At 36.6% G+C, this 25,285-nt stretch overlaps 1 protein-coding gene across 1 annotated transcript; it reads left to right on the forward strand.

Annotated features, from left to right (window-relative positions):
* Window positions 1–11,516: 11,516 nt before the first annotated feature.
* On the forward strand, window positions 11,517–24,178 carry LOC120350699. The gene is made up of 6 exons (XM_039425282.1): window positions 11,517–11,543; window positions 13,253–13,590; window positions 17,222–17,378; window positions 19,630–19,815; window positions 22,348–22,574; window positions 23,990–24,178. Exons 1-6 carry the CDS (start codon window positions 11,517–11,519, stop codon window positions 24,000–24,002), a joined length of 948 nt encoding a protein of 315 aa, XP_039281216.1. The 3' UTR covers window positions 24,003–24,178.
* Window positions 24,179–25,285: the final 1,107 nt, after the last annotated feature.

The raw sequence follows: 25,285 nt of genomic DNA on the forward strand, positions 1-25,285 counted from the left end.
GCTATAATAATAATAATAATAATAATAATAATAATAATAATATCGAGTAACCTCGCTGGCTCAGGTCTGGTGTCAGTTTTCAGGTCGCAACTGATCAATTTCAGGGCCTCTGACAGACCTAACACTGCTTAATGAAGATGAATTTGAACTGTTCGGAGGTGAAAGCAGTTCGATCTCTGCTTAACATCCGATTCCTTTCTATGGTAGGTGGTAGCACTGATTCAATCATAATATCATCAATATCGTATTGCGAGTATACACATACGCTTGTGCCTACCTCCGTCTCTGTCCCTGATGATAATGACACCCAAGACTCCTATTCAAAGCGTCTGCCTATCCTTATTGTTATTCTAAACAAGGATCGCTCAGTGACTGCTAACCCCCAAAATCGCTCATCGGACGTAACCCTCTGGATTAGCTTGGCATAGTGAAGAAGCATATGTCGGAGTTTCGGGGTTTTCCAGTAGGGACAAGACTATGGGAAGCAGGGCACTCCCATCTCTGAACCTAGCTCCGCAGTGCAGGCTGGATGCTTGTCTGACTCGGACTAGGCGCTGAGACAGCAAATAATAGCAGCGTTGGTGGGAATGCGAGCGGCCGCAGTAACATCTTCCACCCAGCAATGGTCGGCGTAGTTCCGCCCAGCGGACAGACGAAAGATCAATCCAGTCGGTTATTTGATCCCTCCAGCCAGGCTCAGCCAAGCAGCCGACAAAAGAACAATGGAGTGACGGTCTTATTCGCGTCATCAGCATTTTCTTTCTCACGATTATTTTTTTTTTGTGTTGCCTATAACTCCAGTCACCAAAAACGTTCCAGAAACTGGTGTACTACCATATTAATGAATCTTCATGATGATTTTTAATTATTTGAAAACATTGTTGACATTCTGAGCCTTTAGGCTAACATGGGTTGCTGAGAACGAATCTGCAATTAGAATTTCTCTATCACGAAAAATAACGAAAAAACCCAGCTGTTGATCTTTCGGCAACCGTTAACAGTCATCCTGCAATGCGGCCTAAACACTTCCAAGCCAGACACCCATCTCAAATGACAACAACGCCAAGCTGTGAGAAACCATCCTGCACTGCGGCGCTAGGTTGAAAGTAGCAGGCATGTGAAATATCACAGACTGTGGGATCCATGGGTAGCACCTCCATCTCGGGAAGTAGGACCATAGTAGGTCGAAAAAACCCCACTGGTCTCGTATTCCGAAACGCGAGCTATGTCGAAACGCAAAGATGTATGGAGGGTTAAGTGTAAGAGTGGGCCGGCTGCGCCCTAACTCCGCCCTCCTAGGTTTTTAATAAAGGCAGCGATTCAATTCAATTCAAGCGTTCCCTTAAGGGCCCCTGTTCAATGGACATGCTCAAGACTTATGTGATGATTCTCCTCAGCTAACAATTTGAAAATTGAAAGAAAAATATGGATAAACTATATACTAACTCAGTAAAATAAACCTAAACTCCCTAAACTAGTAGAGCACCTAACTCCCATGATAAGAATAAATTTTGAAATATTTCTAGTTATATCTTGCTAAAGCCGATGCAATAGAGCGTACTCCACAGTTCATTATTATTTCTTCTGTGAACAACTTACACATACACTACTGAATAATAAGATTCTTCTTTCACTTCATCTTCTTCTTCCTCTTCTTCTCCTTCTCCTTCTTCTTCTTCTTCTTCTTCTTCTTCTTCTTCTTCTCCTCCTCCTCCTTCTCCTTTCTTCTTATTCATTTACTCATTCATTCATTCATTTATTCGTGGATACAATTACAAATCATAAAAATATGATTAGGAAGGAACAACAGGCTTGGCCCAAAACTATTCCATTCCCAAATTTTGATAATTAATAGCATGTCCAAAAAATAGGTTATGTTTCTACTGTAAAACGTTCAAGTTCAATTTTCGTCCAAAAATATGTAAGCTGAAAATTTTGAATTTGGAAAAATTAAAACACCAAACTAAATTTAAATATAACACTCAATTATCACTTCATATTAATAATCAAGTTATTTTATAAAATTTTGAACCAAAAAATACACACAACTTATCTCACTAAGCACAGCTGTTATAAACCTAAACAAAAATATCATCCTGTCTTATTTATGTTTCTTCTTCCTCCCCTCCTCCTGTCTTCTTTATTCTTTTTCTCCTTCTTATTCATCTTCTTAAAGACAATCTTCTCAAAGTTAGAGGATATGTGAGGGCCTTGACCGGCCCACGTATCGCCGGAGCTGCGCAGTGCCACATGACCGGGGTAGTTCCACTGCAACGCAGGCTAAGGGTAACCGTCCACTGGAACCGTATTCAAACGATCCGTTCGGCCGTTAGATCGGACGAATCTGCCTGCCATCAATTCGACCGAATATGGTCGTCCATTGGAACCGTTTACGTCAGTCTAGTTCAGTAGTTGGCTGGTTGCCAATTATTAACTACTATCATAGCCACGGTATTTAGATGAAAACGGTAGGGGTTATGAAATGTGTGCGCAGTGGCCAGCCAGCTAGATTGCGTCATGGCCACCAACCGAGGTTTTTAACACCTTTTGCCAATTTATGAAACTTATTTTTGTTAGAAACAGATGATTGGATATGAATTGACGTCAGCTACACCGGAAATTTAGCACAAACATGCGCGTGACACCTACCGTCTTCGTCTATAGCACCTACCGTGAACATAGCCACCAAAATTTCTCATAAACAATGATTATATTGAGATTTTGAAAATTGAATAAACAAATATCTACTAAATTGGTGATTCATTACAATAATCTTACCTTCAGATCCCATTTGTTCAACAACCTTTTGTCTCGCATATCCCACAATGGAACATGCTCTTAAACCAAACTTATTAACTTTTCATTGTCCATAGTTACAACTTTATAAAACGGAACAACTTCAAAAAACAAAAACAAACAAGACTGTGAAACATTCTAGGTTAGAAACACTTGTTGCCTCAGCTCGACTAATTAATTCGGCCGGATAGAGCCGGAAAATCCCATTCAATTCGGATTGAAAAATTGATCGGCCGGAGCCGGCCGTATGAACCTGTTGCAATGGACGAGCATCTATTCCTTTCTTTGTTGGGGGATCGTTCGGTCGCGTTCGGTAGTTTTCGGCCGATGCTAGTTCGGACGAAATCGGTTCTAGTGGACGGCCCACCTCAAGGGATTTCCACGATCTTTAGGTGGTTTCACTGCAACACAGGCTGGAGGGGTGACGACGACCTGTGGCTGGTTCCACTGCTTGTCTTCTCCTCCTCTTGTTTTCTTCTTAGATGGGCCGTCCACTGGAACCGATTTCGTCCGAACTAGCATCGGCCGAAAACTACCGAACTCGTCCGAACGATCCCCCAACAAAGAAAGGAATAGATGCACGTCCATTGCAATAGGTTCATACCTCCGTGCACGGCCGATCAAGGTTTCGATCCGAATTGAATGGGATTTTCCGGCTCTATCCGGCCGAACTAACTAGTCGAGCTGAGACAACAAAGTGTTCCTAACCTAAAATTGTTTCACAGTCTTGTTTGTTTTTGGTTTTTGAAGTTATTCTGTTTTAAATATAGTTGTAACTATGGACAAGGAAAAATATGTTTGCTAACTATTCAAAATGTCTGGCCTCCAATTTACATCAGCTTTCCCGAAAAGTTGGCCTACTTTTGGTGTAGATTGGACGGGTTAGTAGAACTACAGTATCGGTAAAAGTGCATTGCAAATTCACTGACACAAATTTACACAACAATAAATTGAAATCGTTTGACTTACCGGATGTAGGCACTCTACAAGTCTATGAGAGGACGTATAAGTTCTATATCTACCCATTTCACTGGACTATCCACTGAATTGGATGTGATCGATTGAACATCTTCCTATCCTCAAGAAATATCATTCAACTTCCTCGTTCGCAAATATTTGGATGCACTGTGAAAACAACGAAATGTATTAGCATAATCAAAAATTCATATGATAAGACTTTTAGAAACTGAATTGGCTTCTCTGATTGTTGAAATTTATATGACTAATTAAATATAATATACCCTAAAGATACTGAGGATTCGTTGCACAAAAGCCTGTTGAATTTTAATCGTGATTGAATGCATAGAGAAAATATAGCCTAACTTATACAAGAAAGACACACAGAGGAAGTTGAAGATCTAAAAGACTGGTTTGCATAAAAAGTACTTGGTATTTCAGAATACTTCAAGATATGAATACAAAATTGTATTAATGGTAGGCCTATTTAGAAGTCAGTTTAAATATCAGTGTCAGGCCTACTTGTTTATAAATAAAGTTCCAACTGTATTCATTACTAGCTGGCCCAGCGAACTTCGTACCGCCAAATAGTTAATGCATCTCAAGACAAATTTTAGTTGGATACACAGCTGAGGAGGCGCGATGCGACATTTTGCATCCAGGTGCTTCTTGCTTATTGGTTTGAATGGAAATCTCACACACACACACTGAATCGGGCATGGCGTGGAACAGTGTGATGAGGCAATCTCCATAAGATCAACACTTCGTATCACCAAGCCGCGCCTCCTCAGGTGTGCTTAGCCTTAGCTTAATCTGATGCACTATACTTTTATGAAAATTATCCAACAATCGATATTTACATTTGTATCTCAATATAGACTTCCTGTATGTGCTTAGTTGACCGAGCGAAGTGAGGTCTAAGATTCAAGTCGACGGTTTGGCATTTCTCTTAATGTTTATAAGTTGCGCATTTACGGCGAAACGCGGTAATAGATTTTCATGAAATTTGACAGGTATGTTCGTCGACGTATATACAAGGTTTTTGGAAATTTGGCATTTTCAGGATAATATAAAAGGGAAAAGGAGCCTCCTTCATACACTAATATTAGAGTAAAAATCAGAATATAAAATTATTCATCATAAATCAGCTGACAAGTGATTACACAGATTTGTGGAGAAGCCAGTCTATTGCTGTATTTCCATAAGGTCTATAGTTTCAATCAGGTACTTGTGGATGAGGATACTGCGTGAGGTCTACTGTTCACAGAACTACTAGTTAGTTGTGCAGCAGTTTGTATTTTTAGTTATAGTTGAATGCGGCTTGCTGAGAATTGAATGGTATATCTCATTGCTGCTGATTTTCCCGTGCATATTTTAAACTTTCGAGTTCTACAACCAAAGTTTGGACGTCGTTCGTACCGCGGCAATATTAAGTATTAAATTTTGTGAATCAGTAGAAAGAAAATTGAAAAATCTGGTGTGGCGCACTCACACAACTTTCCTTGCCGTTATGAAAATTGATCACCTGACGCTAGTGTCACCGCGCATCTCAAGTCTACTTATAAACAAAGATCTGAGTCAGCTGGTGACAGGACAATGACGCTGGAGACACACGAGATCTGCTATCTCTTCATAGTGAATGATTTAATAGAATCAACAGTTGCCAACAGTTAGCAATTGAATAATCACATCTTCTCAAATTTCAAACTTATTTTCAATTTTTGGTGAAAATGTTATTGGACATTAATTGAAGAGATTTTCATGCTCAATCTTTTCCACTCAAAATTTTTCGTTTAAATTATATCTGATACCTGATAATTGGAAATCTAAAATCAAACTTTGAATAGATGGGGCGGAGCTTCTGAAATTTTTACAGATATGGGACTTATGGCAGTTGATATAGCTTATCAATGACTATTTTAGGTACATGAATTTGATCAAAATCGTTGGAGCCATTTTCGAGAAAATCGCGAAAAACCCTGTTTTTGACAACATGTTTGCCATTTTAGCCACCATCTTGAATTGCATTTGATCGAAATTGTTCGTGTCGGATCCTTATAGTGTAAGGACCTTAAGTTCCAAATTTCAAGTCATTCCGTTAATTGGGAGATGAGATATCGTGTACACAGACGCACATACACTCATATACACACACACACACACACATACAGACCAATACCCTAAAACCACTTTTTTGGACTCAGGGGACCTTGAAACGTATAGAAATTTAGAAATTGGGGTACCTAAATTTTTTCGGAAAGCAATACTTTCCTTACCTATGGTAATAGGGCAAGGAAAGTAAAAACAGATCTACCGACGGCTGTTGAATGACGCAATGATTAACAGCTGATTATTATTTCTGTGTGTGGCCAGCTCACAAATCTTCTCCCATAAGGATTGCATGTAAACTGTAAAGGGCCGTAGGAAAGGGTCCTCAAGCACTAGGCCTACCTCCGTAAACAGAGGTAAACCGAACTTGTTTACGGAGGTAGTGCCTGAAGTCGGATTATAAATTTGATAGTTCATAAACCTGGTCCTGAACATAACTAAAAAAAATCATCAAATTCGATGCACACATAAAAAAGTTATTGAATGTCAAAATTTGAGGCTTGATTTTTATTTATATAGATTAATAAAATTATATAATTCAATATGAATATTTTATACTGTATTTGATTTTCAAGAGAAATTTTTTTTATATCTATTTCCATGATGCGGTCTTTCAGTCTTGTGTTAAAAATGTTCAAAATCATTTGTCCTAACTTCCTATTGTTGTCTTTTTTTGAATTTGTTACTTTGTCTTATAGTTTGAATAGAGCTAAGATTCATTCGAGAATAGAAGCCCTAAACACAATAAGGATCCAAATATTTGGGTGTGAAACTTGATAGGACACTTTCATTCAAAGAGCACCTAACAAAGACAGCAGAAAAACTAAAACCCGAAACAATATATGCAAAACTTTGCGGAACATCATGGGGAGCTTCAGCATCTACATTACGCTCTACAGCCTAAGCCTTGTCTTTTCAGCTGCTGAGTACTGTGCTCCGGTCTGGATGAATAGCTCTCATGTTCATAGGGTTGATGTTCAGCTAAATAACTCATGAAATGATGAGGTGGTGTTCTGAAAATCTACACCTGTGGAATGGCTCCCGGTGCTGATCACATCCCCACCCCCAAATCTTCGACGCATGAATGCCCTCACTAGAAGTAAAGAAGATACAGGAAATCGAAGCCTGCAATACATGAGGATATACAAGAGGCCAATCAGAGCCGTCTGCAATCTCGTAAGCCACCGGTTAGGACGGCAATTACAGCCTTAGATTCAGGTTTCCGTTTAACTGAGGCTTGGCAACAAGCGGGTCAGCAAAGCAGACATTGACATCCCATTTGTAGCCAAAGGCCACCAGGCTTCGATTTGCCTCGTAAACAGGACGGCATTGAATAGGGTACGAACTCATCATGGTAGATGTGCCTATCTGATGCATAAGTGGGGGAAGCCTGACTCCTTTCTGTGAGTGTGAAGCAGTCCAGACTGACACATAGTGAGGAGTGTCCCATCAGCATACACGGGTGCACATTACGATTTTCTGGTGGCTAAACCAGCATCAATAGCCTACTTAAATACCCTGGAAGCATGCCTCTAATTTCCAGGTCAAAAGTGACTAAGATATTTTCATTCGTTTTATATATGAATTTCTATTGTTTTCTTTTTTTTCGAATTTTTGATCATAAATGTGTTGTGTATACTGCCATACGCTAATAAATAAATAGTTTGAATATTGGGATGTGCCCTAGTTGTCCGTATTTTAATTTGTTTACAATAAGCTTGATTTTCTTTCCTTTTGACATGTTTACACACACATACTAGTTGTTCAAGCTCACTGCCATTTGTATCTAATTTCATGGCAAATAATGAATTTGAATTATGATTAAAATTTGAGAATTGAAACTTGCTATAAATAGGCTATTTTCAAACTGTAGCAAAAATATTATAGTTATTTCATTTTAACTAATGTAAAGAGTTTTTATTAATAAAATTATTCATAATTATTTTTTACTATTTAAAAATAGTATTGAACACTGCAATGTTGATACTGACGAATGAATTGAGCTGGGTTTACACCAAAGTTATCAACAAAATGTTAATAACTAAATCCTTATAGATTTTATTAGATCGAACGGAACTCGACAACACATATGTTCATCATGTGTATGATAGTTTATGTTCAATCTAATAGAATCAAGTTTATTAACATGTTGTGATAACTTTGGTATAAACGCAGCTCAAGTGATATAAAATTCAATTTGACATAACCTCAAACCAGCATTTATTTTAGATTATAAGTTATAAGACAACTCCAGGGTTTGATGCCAAAGAGAACACATAAAAAACTTAAAATTTAAGATTTTGTGTTCAAAAAACATACTAAATCAATCACAACCAAAATTGATGACAGGTTTTTTCGGCACTGACTAGAGTTAGCCGAATATTAACACTTAATTATAATTCTTCAACACCGTTCAGTAGGCTCTATTTACAGTATATTTCACAGTAATTGTTAAATACTAAATTTCTTTGCTATAAGTTAAAATAATACCTACAATATTGATTCAAAATCAAAAACATGACAAATAAGCATCTTAGTTTCAGTGCAGTCATTAAGTTGTTGAAGATTCTTCTCATATAACAAGAACATTAACTTTACGTGAATAAATAAAGTTTTATTATAAACAAATTAGTAATTTTAAATTAAGTTGATAAACACGACCTACCGTAGGCACTACAGTCAAAGATTCCTTTCACGAAGTTCACTCTACAAAAATGCCATACATCACACTGCATGATGAATTTATGATCAATTCAAAACATATAAATTAACAGTAAATTTAATCTTTTTTATTCAAAGAAAACAAACAGCAGCCGTAGCAAATTTTCATAACTGAAACAAATTCACAACAACCTACCAACTACCAATACCGAGAACAGAAAACTTCTGACTCTGAGCAAAGCAAGAAACACAGCTGATGGATGTTGCATTCAGCATTGCCAACATTCATAAATAACTAATATCTTGAACTTTTTCACCCAGATTTAGATATTTAATCAATGAATCCCTTTATCAAATTATTATAAAATAAAATCAAGAAAATCTGTCGTACATGGCATGATCAATATTTACTTTTTGAAATTTTTTTCAATGGTTGGGCTAGAGGTTATAGCCGTGGATTATTATTAAAAGTGATTAACAAAACTTTTATTTCAAAATATTTCCAATTCAATTCTGAGTTAATTTTAAGAAGAATTGATTTTCTATAGGATATAACATGTTATGTTTGAATTGTTTGAAATGTGGTCATGTTGGCAGCAGTAGGCTTTTGACATTCATTTTTATCGGCAATTCAAAATGAAGGAGCATGTTGATATTTTTGATATTCATTGTTATTGTCAATATTTCTGATAATAAATTTGTTTAATTCAAGTTATTTATAAGAAGCAATAAGCATAAACGAATTCAGTTGAGCTCAATATATTACAGGATTTCAGGTAACGTAATCATATCTATAAATTATCAATTCATTGGGTTTGCTTACAGCAATAATATTGAGGTGTTAATAAATTTTCAACAGATTAAGATTACAATAATTATAGCCTATTTCAGCTCGTTTAATATACCGTATAGATAGAAACAAGTTTATAGTTTAAATTCATTCCTATAAATCTAGACTGATAAAATATAGACTAATGTTTTACAATCAATAAATATAAACTATATTCTATTCTATTTCTTAAACAACCATATTAGTATTGATTATCAAGCTTATTTACCATTTTATTTTATTAGAATAGAGATCTGCAATCATTTTTCTCTGATTACATCATGAATAAGTGTACCGGTAAGTCATACTTCTACCTCTGTTAAATTTTGTCAAATATTTGTCATGGTCTCATCTTTTATAAAATATTTTTGACTGTGTAATGGATAATCATGTTTTTTCTGTAAAGTGCTGCCTCTTTTTTTTTGTAAAATAATATATTCCAATCTATTTTTATTTAAAAGTTGTATTTTTCTTTATTGTGGGAAATCTATTCATGGATATCTAACCACGGTACCGTACATCATTGACATAATAATTTTTCATCATGAATTCCCTTGTCTTTGATATAAGCCCTTATTTCAGTAATCCAGGATTATTAATCATATAGCCCACTGAGAATGGCACATTTGTGTACACTGTTCTTCACAAACAAACATTAACATGTTTGGTGTTTCCCAACACACACATTGTTATTTGTATATCAGTATCACAGAAACCAATAGATTTAAAAATGATGAGTAAAGTTTTAAATGAATGTATAAAAAATGAAGATAGATTCCATGACATTGATTCATTTTTATTGATTTATTTATTACATTGATTTTTCATCCACACTATAAAACAATTTTTTTATAAAAAAAATCTTAATCTTAGTTTAAATTCCCTGAGCGTCAAACCTCGAACATTTGGTGGTAATGGTTATACACTTTATTGAAAAGGCCTTAAAACTCGTATGGCTGAATTTGTAAAAGCAGTACTCATTCCTCAGATCCGATTTATTCCTTGTGTTATAAGAATAATGTTGTAATGAGTTGAGAAAAATAGATTTGACTTTACAAAAAGCAGACAATTAAACATAAATACAAGGTAAGCTCATGACTCCCAATCTATGAACAACGGTTTACAGTGAGTTAAAGGAGGCACATTACAAATTATTCTAATAATCTTTCCCGTAACACAAATAAAGATTGAGAATGGCTGCCATTCGCCATAATATAGTGCCATAGAAGTTGAGAATGATAAACTATAATAACATTTAATAATATTTTCAAAGATACTATTTCCTCTTCAACTTTCCTTAACATAAATACCTTTGGTAACTTTTGAATAGTGTACTATACATGATGATCCCACTTCAAATTACTCTGATAAATATACCTGAAAATTTTACTGAGTGCACTGTCGGTACTTAAGTTGCTGTATGTCGGACTATATTTTTGACAACACAATCGATGCTGAGTTTTCAATCCATTATTATATTAAACTACTATATATATATTCATCTATTAATATATATCCAATCATACTTCCTTATTTTCGCTGGCTCTACCGTCCGGTGTGAACCTTGGCCTCCTCATGATTTGCCTCCAAGCTTCTCTGTTTCCTGCCTTTCTCCTCCACGACCGCACTCCCATGATATGCAAGTCCTCCTCCACATCCCGTAGCCACATCTTCCTTGGTCTCCCACGCTTTCTAATCCCCATCATTTGTGCGTTCATCAAGCTGTTGGGTAACCTGTCTATTCCCATTCTTGTCACGTGACCAAGACACCTTTTTTCTTTGCGCTTTGATGAAACGCACAATATCTTCTCCATTCAGGAACACGTTCACCTCTGCGTTACTCCTTGCTCGCCAACCTTCCGCTTTTCTCACTGGTCCCAACACTCTTCTTATAACCTTTCTTTCGATGATGCGCAGCACATTTATTTCTTTAACATTTAATGTCCATGCCTCTGCGCCGTAGGTCACTGGTTTAATAAGGGTTTTGTAAATTCTCAATTTCGTTCCTTGAGAAAGGATCTTGGACTTAATTAGTCTTAAGTTGGCGAAATATATCCAGTCATAGATGGATAAAAACATATTGGAGCGGAGAAGGTAGAGTGTATCAGATGGAGACGGTAATGTAACAGGGAGTGTTAAAAATAATGAAGGTCTATGTATACAAATGTGGAAACATATTGGAGAGGTGAAGGTATAGCGTAGAAAATAGAAGGAAGCTGAGACATATAAGAGATATGCATTTTATATATCAATATCGGGGTCCGAGCTTCGCTCTGGAGTACAAAAGCATAAAAAATGTATTCCGAAAGAATAAATTATAATAATATTCATAATTCATACAGAAATGTTCTATCCAATCACATTGAATTGAGATTAATTCCCAGAGGAATGCGAAAATTTTCCTCACAAAGGCCCGGCTGCACAAAAGCGGGTTAAATTTTAATCCTGATTAACTTCATGTAAACCAAATCAGAGAAGACCATTTCAAAAATATTATTCTACTGGAATTAATCAGGATTAAAAATAACCCGGCTTTTTTGCAACCAGCACTAAGTACCTGATTGAATGATTACAAGAGTTCAACAGCTGAATCACAATTTTGACACAGTCCCACACACATGAACTCGCTCACCCACTTCCATCATCAACAGACGACGAAGTAATTATTATCAGCTGTTTCTCCAAAGATGGATAATAATTATCCTTTTAATGTCCTTCAGCGAGTTTTTCCAGGGATGAGACCTAGTGCAATCGAATTTTTATATTATAAACCTAGTATGTTTTGAATTTCGTGAGAATCGTTAGAGCCGTTTTCGAGATCCGGTGAAATACAAACATATGAACATCTAAACATATAAACAGAAATTGCTCGTTTAATAGTATAGGATTTATATACGATACAAATGTCATTGATGTGAAAAACATTGGTAAATAAATGTAATAAGGTTATCCTTGTGTTTTTCTTCCATATTTAGGTGTTGACACAGTTAAAATAGTATATTTCGCACCTAGGGCCGAAAATGAGACTTTTCCGGCTCGAAATCGGTTTTCAAGTCCGAGGCCGTAGGTCGAGGACTAGAAAAGATTGAGAGCCGGAAAAACATTTTTGCCCATGGTGAGAACGTTATTTTTCGCCACACAGAAAAAATAAACAATAAATAAATATGAGAATAATTGTTTATTAGACACTTCCGAAAGCAAAACAGGAAGGTCATAGCTCTAGCAAATCTGAGGTAATCTGAATATCAGGAAATTATCCAAGAATGTTTATTTTTTATTCTGATTTGTCTAGATAACCTAAAAGATTACCGTATGTTCAATTATATAAGAGGTTGAGTTTATACTTTTGTATTCTTCCAAATAACAATAAGATGATAGATATTATTGTAAATGTTTTGATTCTTGAATAATAAACACAAGTAATGAAAAGTTTTTTGATCAACTGTTTTAGCACACTTGAAATTTGACAAATCTGAATGTCAACGTCAACAATGCTTGTTGTCGTTGACTTCGGAAGTTTAGGTTAGAAGTTCTATCCTACTCTGAAAATCGAATTTGAATAGTTCATAATATATATCTTATCTTTATTTCATTCATCCAAATAAAATGATAGTATCTTATTGCAGAATACTTATTCAATTCTATAAGCATAAACTGATTCCGTTTCATAAACCATTTTGTAAACACGTTCACATCAAATCAGAATCAGCTGACTTCAAGGTTATTTTACAGCCCTAGGGCCGTAAAAATTTTACCGGCCTGGTCGGAAAACAATCATTTTCGGCCTCCTTATGACGCATGAAAACCAGCTCATTACATCCAAGTGGGGCAAAAAAGTATGTTACCTAGTCTAAGTCTCCTTCACTTGTTCAATTTTCATAGTATCTGTTCTATTTGCAGCACAGTTCAGAACGACACTCGGTCCGTTCAATCCGCAGTCACGCGTCACTCATGAACAACAGTCGCTGGTCGCGACGCGACACACCACCCTCGCTGACGCGACTACACAGTCACTCGAGCGACATGCGACTCAGTCACTCGAGCGACATGCGACTTAGTCGCATGAGCGACAAGCCACTCAGTCGCACTAGCGACAACAGTCAACGCCGCAGCACTGTGTCGTTTGCTTCGGATGTCACCAATGTGGACTTTCTTTCCGAAATCGCCGAATCGGACGAGAAGAGCAACGCACCTTGGGATGTGGTTGTCAATCTGGACGAAAGTGATATCCGAACCAGGTATGGAACTAAACAGGTTTTATTGCTTAACGATTATTTTACAACCAGGTATGGATCTGTACAAATTTTTTTGCTTAACGGATTATTTACAGATTATCAATCTGGACGAAAGTGATATCCAAACCAGGTATGAATCTGTACACGTTTTATTGCTTAACAATTATTTTCCTACAGATACCCTGAAAAGTGACCATTTGTGCACTGATTGCAGGCTGCAAAGAATCACTTTTCCGCACTAGTGCGCAAAGTGAGTACTTTGCGTACTCCAGATTTGCAGCATGACAACGCAAAATAGTTAGTAGGTTATATGGAGCACCAGTGCAGCAAAATCAAAATTAAGTTGGTAACAGTGAGTGGGCTGCTATAGTGAGCAGAGGTGCAACGAAGCACAACGCGCTAATTATTAAGTAGATATTTAATGGAGGACAACGACAGCACAGTGCCACCACAGCACACACCACACAGCTGCCCCCCGCCATTCAAACACTACTACATTATTCAGGCAATTTTACCCATAATTACCCACTTTTCATATTCAATGGTAACTGTAGGAAAAATTTAATGTGAAATATGTGCGCAAAGTTCGTTTGCTGCACTCAAGAAACCATTCCGCCCTCACCTACGGCTCGGGCGTAAACGTTTCTTTTGATGCAGCAAACTGTCACTTTGCACACTAGTTGCACAAATAACTATTTACAACCAGGTATGGATCTGTACAAATTTTTTTGTTTAACGGATTATTTTACTTGTAAAATTGCTACTGTTTCTGAATGAAATGAACCCATATAAACCACTCGATAACCATCCACTAAATAATTCTTTCATAGCACCAATATGTTCTAAAATGGTCAAATTTCAGGGGCGAGGCGTGACTTTTTGTCTCAGTCATCTTCAGGAAGAATTCACTTGAAATATTTTGAATGAAAGCTGCACACCCCTCCCCTACTTAAAAGATAATGTTTTATTTTGGACGATTATTCATCGAGCAAGATGACATCTAGTATAAGATAAGCTTGCTATACAAAACCCTAGAGTTGCAAAGTCTAGAACTTGTAGCCTATAGATCTCAAGCTCAAAAAACTGGCCCTCAATAATTAAAATTAATTAAAGAATTGAAATGAAATTCTTTATTCTTTATTGATTCATACAACAAGTAAATCATCAAAAATGACAGGGAGAGAAAAAATAAGGTAACCTTGTGCTATTCCTCTCCCAAAATTAGATAAGGTTACACCAAAGACCTTAAAGATGCATAGACTCACATGCAGCGCTAGTGTCGTACTTGGAATTGAAATCCGCCATTGAGGGGGCAACTCATAAGATTATTACATACCAATGCCACCAATGCCTTTGTGATCTATAGTATTACAAATATATTTATATAATATTATCTCGTGCTAAAATACCCCAATGGCGGCTTTCAATTTCAAGTAAGAGCTATCATTGGGAAGGCATAGGCATTGTGGGTCTATATATCTCTTTAAGGTCTTTGGGTTACACTAGTCCGAAATAGGTTAAGTCTTGTAGTTGTTCACTTCACTAAATTTTCAGTTCTTCATTATTTTTACAAAGTAGATTTTTGAATTAAGATGCTTCAGAACCAAACATAGAAAAAAAATATTATATCAATAACAAATTGCGAACAAAATAATTATTCTACTGTTTGCAACACTTTTGCGGAACAGTGAAATGGCGGAAAATGGCGATGTCTTTGACCGTTTACTCCACCATCATTTACGGGGGTGAGGGAGAGTGATGATGCAGAAGAGTGGTGGTAACCAATGCTAAATAGCATTACTGGAATCGCATATTTTTGAGAATCACATTGAACGGATGGAACTGATGACACAGTGGTCTACTTTATTCAAACTTGGCGCTCTCGCGAAAAAACTATTCTGTTTTGGTTTCTTCACATTTTTTTGTATTTATTTTAAATATTTTCAATTCAATAATATACACATCACATTGCAATTTTCTGTCCAGTCATCGGCGAATCCAGAGATTACCGCACGCCTCGCCTCTGTAAATTTATATATAAAGAATAAATTTAAATTTATATTTTATATAAAATTCCATTTGTAGCTAAATATATATAAGTGGTTTTGAATTCATACCTTCAATGGTTATATTGAGATAGCCTTATCCAAAAAAATGTGAACAATTCAGTACGTTTAATGAAAATTTCTACAATTAAATAAATTTTGAAGTGAGACCCGTATGTTCCAAAATAGTCAGATCCTATGTAAAATTCGATTTGGAGTCTAATGCATTATTTCTTCAAATATTTGCAATACTTTGAAATTTATAAGATTATCAGAGTTCGTATTAATATTGTGGGATCTCTGTTAAAATATGAATCGAGCTAGTTAAATTTCACTATCATTAACTATAGTCATAGATATCTAGGATATAGGATTTCAACGAAGTAACAATCATGGTCCCATGATTCAAGTAGGGATAATATGATTCACAACTTGAATTCGTCAATTCAATAATTAAAAAAAAAAAACATATTTAACTATAGCCTTTCTAATACTATTGCAAGCCTTTTTCAAAACTTTGTTGTTAAAAGTTATTTTAGTAAAAATAAAATAAGTTGACCAAGTTACTCAACCTTCCGGTAGTCGCGCCCTACTCAATCACACGAGCAGTCGCGTGTTGTATTTTTTACAACATCCAATTTTCCAAGTATTACCCTATGTACTCTGTTTACTGTCAAAACATATCAATTAATAATAATTTTATAATTACTTTTTACATGCTCTTGGATTATTTTACGCCTGTGAACATTTGGATGATTACCATTTCATAGTCCAATAAGGTACATCAAGCAAAGCCATCAATTCTGTGTTATTGGTTCGTATACAGTCTTTCCCTATCTTATGCACAGTGCGACTCATCCACTGTCGCGACTAAATGGCACCTAAAGACTGAACCATTGCTCGGTTGATACTGCAACTCAGTGGAGTGATGGGAGGAAAGTTTTGTAATGCATAAGTGACTCATTCACTGACACCACCCCATTCAATAGTTCTGTGCAGCAAAAAAAACCGACACTGTTTTACTTTTTACAACAGCGCGACTGCCGAAAGGTTAATAGATAATACTATAAGTTTTAAAGTTGTGGTTGTGTCAGAGTTGAATGAGTATCGAGTAGGTACTTACAGAGAAGAAAGTAAATTATTAATACAGGTTGAATTACCATTGTCTGTAAATCTCTCTGAAAGGAAGCTATGTTATAAATTTGAATGATTATTTGTGTATTCTATATATTTTTTGATGATTATATGTTAGTGATTTGTTGTGTATTTTTGACATGGTTATGTATGACACTTATTGTCAGTATTGTATATATATTGCTATTCATGATAAATAAATGAATATTATTTGAGTATTATTGTATTAGTATGAGTATTATTTGCTCCAATTGCTTGTAAATGTGAATGGTGTATATATGTTCAAATAATCATATCATGTGAAAGCCATGAAATAATAATTAATTTAAAAACTATTTCGAACTGTTTCAATCTAAGTTTGGGAGAGAAATAGTAAGGGCTCGTCTGTTTTTCTAATCATTCTAATTTTAATTGTTTGTACAAATGTATGAACGAAAAATAATTTATTTTTTCAGGGAAGAGTATAAACAGTCACAAAAACAAATCATGGTATTAAATTTCATCAATGGTGCTGAGGAAAAAGTAGCAGTTTGGAGACCTCCAGCTAATAAGACGTCCAAAGACCTGAATAAAATGCCTCTGGCAATTAGAGCAGCTTTCATTGAAGATATGGTTAGTTTGACACACTTTTTCAAATCCAAATATTTTATTTTTCATCTAAAAAAGTAATTATTCGTATGGCTTTTGTTGGTGGGGAGTCCCTTGCGGGAAGGTCCCACCGCCTGAATATATAATTTGAACCGTCAATGGGCCTTACGACTGTCATACTTCAGCCGGGACCGACAATTTAACGTGCCCATCCGATAACACGGGAGTGATCTGGTTAAAAAACGTTTGGTTGTGAGAGGGTTCGAACCCGGGATCTCTATGCTGCTACGCAAGCTCTCTATCCACTAGACCACGTTTTCATCTTAATTTTGGTTAGTTATTTCAGATTTTAATAAATAAATAAATACATTCTTAAAATTGAATAAAAACACAAATATGTTGTCAAATTCTACACAGTTTTTTTTTTGAAATAAATTCTCCTTTGAATATTGAATTCTATTGTAGTCTCATGTTTCAATTTGCAATGTATATGTTCTAATATTACATCACTTTTTGCTATTAGAAAAATTCAATAATAAGCAGTTCGTGATGGAAAACAACATTGAAGAATTCTAATATTACATCAAGATTTACAAGTATATTGGAAAATATTACTTTAAATTATAATATTGGTCTACTAGAATTCTCTACATTATAGCATGCTACTTTACAATATTTTTTTTAGTACAAAACAAATAACTTACATTGTATTTTTTGAGTACCGTAGTTGATAAGGTGATATTGTGGTAGTTATACATGATGAATAAAAAGTCTAGAAATTTTTGGATAGACAAATTTTTGGTTAGACAATATCTAGTCTTTTTATCCAATAAGCTGTATCATAATACCATAGAGAAACAATAGCGTAAGAAGATATCCCATGGTATAGGGCGTTTATGTCGCAACTTTTACTGTTATCTCAAGCCGATTACTGTTGATTATTGTCGAATTTTGCTGTTTTGTTGGGGTGAGAGTGCATGAACGGCACAATATGAGAGACTACCAGTGTGACACAGCTTCAAGGGAAAGAACCACGTGGACTATGAGCTTGAGATAACAGTAAGAGTTGCGACATAAACGTCCTATACCATGGGATATCTACTATGCTATTGTTTCCTCATGATAGTCTCCCCATATATTCGAATACTGTAGTACGTGTAGGAATTCGTTTAATAGAATAAAATAATATTAAAAATAATACTTTAATATTAATGATAATACATTATATCAATGATAATAAATTATAATCAAGTACTATTGTAATCATGAACTAATTCTTATAAGCGTTTATTTAGAAATCTTATTCTCAGTAAAGTTGATCATCATTCTCCATTTAGTAAACTAGGTTGCTGAATAAATCAAACCTTATTTACAACACAGGCTTTTAATAATCTGTAATAACCTTATTTCACAACACACACATTTCCTGTAATAGGAAGTAAATTCATATAGCTTTTGATTTGTTGATGGGGATTTCCTTGCGGGAAGGTCCCACCTCACCTAATATAACTTTACAGCGAGAGGGGTCCAAGAAAATATATACACATAATTTGACAATGAATATCTTAATAACGCACTGGTAGGCAGTTTCAGACTGCCGTACGGTACGGAGGTTGAGTAATGTTTTTTGAAAGTCTTATCTCCTAATGCTAATCAATCTATACCCCAGATGACCCAAACCTAATCCTACTATCTATTGACAAAACATTGAACAATTAATAAAAATAATATTAATACAGAGTGAACTATACAATACAGAGTAAGATTTATAGTTGTACGTTGCTTTATTCTCTTTATGTTCATTGTCAATCGCAGTGTATACATTAATTTTTTGTCCCCTCTGTATCACTGCTGTCAGTGAGCTTTACGACTGTCATACTTCAGCCGGGACCGACAAATTAACACGTCCATCCGATACCAACTGTAGTATCTGTAGTGACATAGCATAATTTATTGGAATTGAGTTTATATTGATTGATTGATTGAGTACTCTATTTATGTAGATTACAATATATACTGGCTTATACACTCATACAATAGCTTACAATACAGCAAAGTTTTAGATGGATTTACATAGCATAAACTAAGAAAATAATTATTGAACTGTACAATGATATAAAAAAAATCAATTTGGAATAACTATACAGAATAATATTGTAATGCATCTACATAAATTGGGGGAGCTTTGGACATATCAATGTCCATTCTTTGGAAAGAATATTAAAAATTAGATATTATATTGGGACAATACTCAATTTTTCCTTGAACTTTTCAGGTGGCATCCCGATTCTGCAAATGGCTGCGAGGTCTGGGAGGCAGGACGCCGAATCTGGACGAGAAAAGTCTGAAGGAGCTGTTCCAGATTGGCATAGTCAATCCGACATCGGCGTCCATCAGGACAATCTGCGAAGAGCGCACCTTCATACCCGATCTGGTTGCTGAGAAACTCAATCTGCCAGAGGTTGGTACAAATGATCACATTTTTCACAATAACATTAAATTTATACAAATATGAATGATTGCATCTGTATTTATTATGTATTAGATTTATTTCCAAATGGCATTAGTAGCCGAAACATGTAGTGGCAAAATAATTTATAAAGGTAGTCGGATTAATATTTGTATTTATAAATAATTGCATTCTTATAATAGATTAAAGCTTACAGCTTCAGATTAAAACAAACATGATTGAGAATACAGACCGGTTTGCCTATATAGGTACCATCAGTGCTTAATTTGTAAATTTTGATGTGCCGGAACTCTGGCTGGCCCGACTACAAGGGGTTTGGAATACCCCCAGGATACGGGGGACCACCCCCGGAAAAATTCTCTAAATTTAGCCTTAAAACCCAGATTCCAACGTGAAACAAATACGGATTTGATCAAATTGAATGGTAGAGGATAATACTTTAAATTACCAGAACCTTAAGAAGGGAGAGAAATGAGAATGAAAACTAGCTTAAAAGATAAACTGTAATATTTTTATTTATGTCTACAATACTATTACAAAACTTTTTGACAAAACTGTCAAAATTCAAGACAGAAAATGGAAGTAGTAAAAGTAGGCCCAGTTTGTTTTTGGAAGTAACAGTTTTAAGAAATTTTTTCCCACAGTACAATACTGTCTTCATTGTAAGTTTGCTCACTTCGACTTTTTGAATTTGTGTCGAGAGCAGAGTGGTGTCCTCTCGCCAGCCAAGACCTGACGTGACGTTCAGATTGTATCTTGTCACAGGAGGCTCCAGGAGGTGGATGCGCAGAAGATCACAGACCATGTTTATGTAAAGGGAAGATCAAAAGGGGCGTCATAATCGAGTTCATTGCTGAGAAGCCTCGTTCACACTCAGCACTAGACACACTGCAATACTGTTTATTACAGAAAAGTAGTTTTATGAACATGGAAGATTCCTCAAGAATGGACGGTTTCTCCCCGGATGGTCATATTTACTCATTCACATGCGTGTGGACGCGAGTTTTGATATGTTCAGCTGCAACTACGTTACGTTCCGGTACGTTCCAGTCGCCCTGGGAGGTACCGGAACGCCGTTCCGGTGCGTTCCGGTACAAATTAAGCTCTGGGTACCATATATGATCAATCTATGAGATTAGTGTTATAGATTGTTCAATTTCCAGATTAAATAATAAATATTTATACCTTTTCCAAATTCATTTGGGAATGTATCAAGCTAATTTTGAGGAAATATCAGTTGTATTCAAGTATAGTCAATGTAGGTACCTAGAATAGTCAATGTATTCTAGGAACCTTGAGTATATAGTCATTTTTAATTGAAAAAACAACAGCTATAAATGAGAAAAGTCAGTTTTATTTGAGAGGTAATCTCATGTAATTAGTGAGAATATACATTTGTATTTCTGCTACCAGAAATAATTAACTACTGGGTAAACAGCGAAATGGAAATACAATGATAGCTACTACCCAGAAATTATTTGCCAGCCCGGGAATGGAACCCGGTACCGCCTGATTTGCTAGGGTAGCAGCACTTATTTTATACCCCAGTGCAGCCAGCCATTATACAGATGGAAATTGATAAGTATCCTAATTGCATTTGTTATCAACTAATTTTGGATAGTAGCTTCAATTGAATTTCCATCAAGCTGTTCATCCAGATGTCAATATTATTTTACAGTAGCAGAAGTCTTCGGGGTGGTTTACAGGATTTTACTTTTTAACAGAGATATCGTGGAATTTCTTTATATTAAGGTGAAATGAAAAATATGTCAGTTCTAGTAATTTATATGAGCCAAACTGAAGTTTCAATGCACTTAAGACTGAGTCTAACTAAAATAGACCATTGATGCTTTAAATGAATTGAAAATTTATTTTGGCCACAAAGTAGGAGAAAATCTCCTCTTCTCTGTGGTTTGGCTCAAATAAATTATGTGGTACTGAAGATATCTTTTTCATTTCACCTTAATTCGACTCTGGATTTTTGTTTGCAAAATACATCCATTTTATACAAAGTTAAGAAAGATTTTTTTTATTTATTATTATTGTGCAGAATACTACAATCATAATATGATTATGACATTTGAGGAAAAAATAGGCCTGTAATATTTCTCTCCAAAAATTTTGATAAAAAGTTAATGTTGTCCAAAGTTTGAGGTTATGATATCACACACTGCTTCTTCACTCGAATTTTGACCCAGGTTTAGAAAGCTTGAATTCAAGGAAACTGGTCTGATAAAAAATAAATTCGTATGGCTTTTGTTGGTGGGGAGTCCCTTGCGGGAAGGTCCCACCGCCTGAATATATAATTTGAGTCGTCAATGGGCCTTACGACTGTCTGATGTAAACGCACCTCATCTATTAACAAACGTCAAGAAAACTTCAATTCAAGGGAACTTGACTGATGTAAACGCCCCTTATCTATTAACAAACGTCAAGAAAACTACAATTCAAGGGAACTTGACTAATTTGTACGCCCCTTATTTATAATTTTGATTGACTAATTTGAGTAATCTACTTTGTCAGAAAACGCTGCTGAACCAGTTGCAACGGCAGCTAGAGTGGGACATGTGGGCGGAGAGGCGACCCGAGCGAACGAAGGCATTCGGCAAAATGGTGGAGCCGTGCGACCAGTTCCGGCCACCCAACAACCACACTCGCCAAACGTGGTTGGCCTGTCACTCCATACCCAAGCATATGCAGCAGTACACCCAAGTGGCTTACAACAGTATCATGGCTGCTAGAGGATCAAGGTAATAACTACCCTTTAAAGAAATCTATAGTCTGGGATTCATGTTATAAACAGTAATGCCCGGTTTCACCAACCTTGATCAAATGTAGCCTAGCCATGGTCAATTAGACCATAGCCAAAATTTGATCACTCGTTCAAACTTACAACTGTTCCACCAACCTCGGGATTGATCAAAACTCTGTCGGTCAAATCTGAACATGGTCAACTCTTGACCTAGCGCCGCAGTGCAGGATGGTTTCTCACAGCTTGGCGCTGTTGTCATTTGAGATGGGTGTCTGGCTTGGAAGTGTTTCGGCCGCATTGCAGGATGACTGTTAATATGGTTGCCGGAAGATCAACAGCTGGATTTTTTCCATTATTTTTCGTGATAGAGAAATTCTGATTGCAGATTCGTTCTCAGCGACCTCAAGTTTAGCCTGAAGGCTCAGAATGTCAACAATGTTTTTAAATAATTAAAAATCATCATGAAAAGTCATTAATATGGTAGTACACCACGTTTCTGGAAACTTTTTACTGGTGACTGGAGTTATTATTGATTATAGGTAACACAAAAATCAAAATAATCGTGAGAAAGAAAACTGCTGATGAACGCAAATAGGACCGCCACTCCATTGTTCTATTGTCTCGGCTGCTTGGCTGAGCCTGGCTGGAGGGATAAAAAAACCGACTGGTTTGATCTTTCGTCTGTCCGCTAGGCGGAACTACGCCGACCATTGCTGGGTAGAAGACGTTACTGCGGCCGCTCGCATTCCCACCAACGCTGCTATTATTTGCTGTCTCAGCGCCTAGTCTGATACAGCTAAGCAACCAGCCTGCACTGCGGAGCTGGGTTTGTAGCTGTACTTTTCTGTAGTTGGCCAACATGTTTGCTGGCTTGCTATTGGCTACATCTGATTTTGATGGATGGAAATTACTGAGATATTGCAATTATTCAAATGCTAATAAATTTAATAATTATTATTAAACGAAAATCCAAATTAAATGCTGTAATATAGTAAATATAGTAACACCCCATGATACTTAATATCAGTTTTGCTGCAGCTCCTATTTAGAGGGTAATTTATTGCGCTGAATGCTCTTTTTACTTTACAGTCAGGCCGTCAAAAATTTAGATTACTGTAATTACTGTACTGATTTTTCTTCTTACTCATTATTTCGGGGCGGGCCCCCTGGGCCCCCTTATGCGCCCCTGGCACAGACGTTTTGTAAAGTCACACATCTATATAGGCTACAGGCCTAACAATTTATAATAAATTTCAAATATGAATTGAATACTCTCGTACAAAGAGAATCACCCCGAAGACTTCTGCTACTGCAAATATTGACAATTAACAGCATTTAATTGGGATTTTCGTTCAATAATAATTAAATTACATATCTTTTGTGGTGGTTTATTTTCAATCTCTTATTTTCCAGGGATTCAAGTTGATCACAAGTTTTATGAGATGGATACAATATTGTTTCTGAAGAATTCTGGTCGTTGTGCATGCAAAATTATAACATATCATCATTGATTCGTGGTGGTGGTCTTTTTTTATTTATCTTTTTCTATTTTTTATGTTTCTTTGGCAGTAGAGAGAGTTTAAATTACATATCTTCAGAGGTACTTACTTTTACTTTTTCGTGTCCAGTCTTTCAAATTTTTCCAGCCCAGAAGTGGGCCAGGTCCTCCGCAACTGCATTCCCTCTCCAGAGGTCGTCATTCGTGCAGTGAACAGGGCACAGTGGGCACTGTGTGAGGTGGTCGATGTCCTGTGCCTCTCCGCAGTCACAGTAGATATCGTCCTCCGCTAAGTAGCCCCACCTCGCTAGGTTGGTCTTCACAGGGGCCACGCCAGTTCTTATCCTATTTAGCGCCCTCCAGGATTTCCATGGCAGACTGGTTCCAGTGGTCTCAGGATCCCGGAGTGGGTACCAGTCTGGAGGTTCTGGCTGTGTGAACCTCATGAAACTTCTCCTGGATTTGAGTCGGCTGCGCGATGGCTCCAGCTGACCGTGCATCACGTGCCTCTCATCGAAGGTCTGTTTGAACCTCTCCAAGTATTCATGGTTGGCTCTTCTGATCTTGGGAGTGTTCATTCCTGCAGCCCTGTAGAGTTTGTCGATGGGAGTTGGTTTCATGCAGCCGGTTGCAATGCGACACGTCTCGTTAAGGGATGTATCAACCTTCTTTGTGTGGGCTGACCGACACCAGACGGGGCAGGCGTATTCCCCAACAGAGAAGCAGAGAGCCTTTCCTGATGTCAGGAGCACGCTGGGATTTGCTCCCCATTGGCTGCTGCATAGCTTCCTGATGATGTTGTTCCTGGAGTTGACTTTTGATGATGTATTCTGACAGTGCTGTTTGTATGTCAAAGTTCGGTCCAGGGTCACGCCAAGATATTTTGGTGAGTCGGTGTGTTCCAGGGCCTTGCCCTCCCAGGTAACGTTCAGTCTTCTCCTAGCCTCCCTGGATCTTAGGTGGAAGGCGCATACCTGTGTTTTCCCTGGGTTTGGTTTGAGGTGACTCTCCTTGTAGTAGGTTGATATTTCCTCCAATGCATGAGTCAGTCTTTGTTCCACTCCTTCAAAAGAACGATCTCTGACCAATATAGCCAGATCATCGGCGTACAGGAAGTGGAGAGCATTGGGTGTGATGGGCTGGTCATTTGTGTAGACATTGAAGAGCAGCGGTGCCAAAACGCTCCCTTGGGGTAGACCGTTCTTCTGGAT

Source organism: Nilaparvata lugens, chromosome 3 (genome assembly GCF_014356525.2).
Source record: "Nilaparvata lugens isolate BPH chromosome 3, ASM1435652v1, whole genome shotgun sequence".
Classification (NCBI taxonomy): domain Eukaryota; kingdom Metazoa; phylum Arthropoda; class Insecta; order Hemiptera; family Delphacidae; genus Nilaparvata; species Nilaparvata lugens.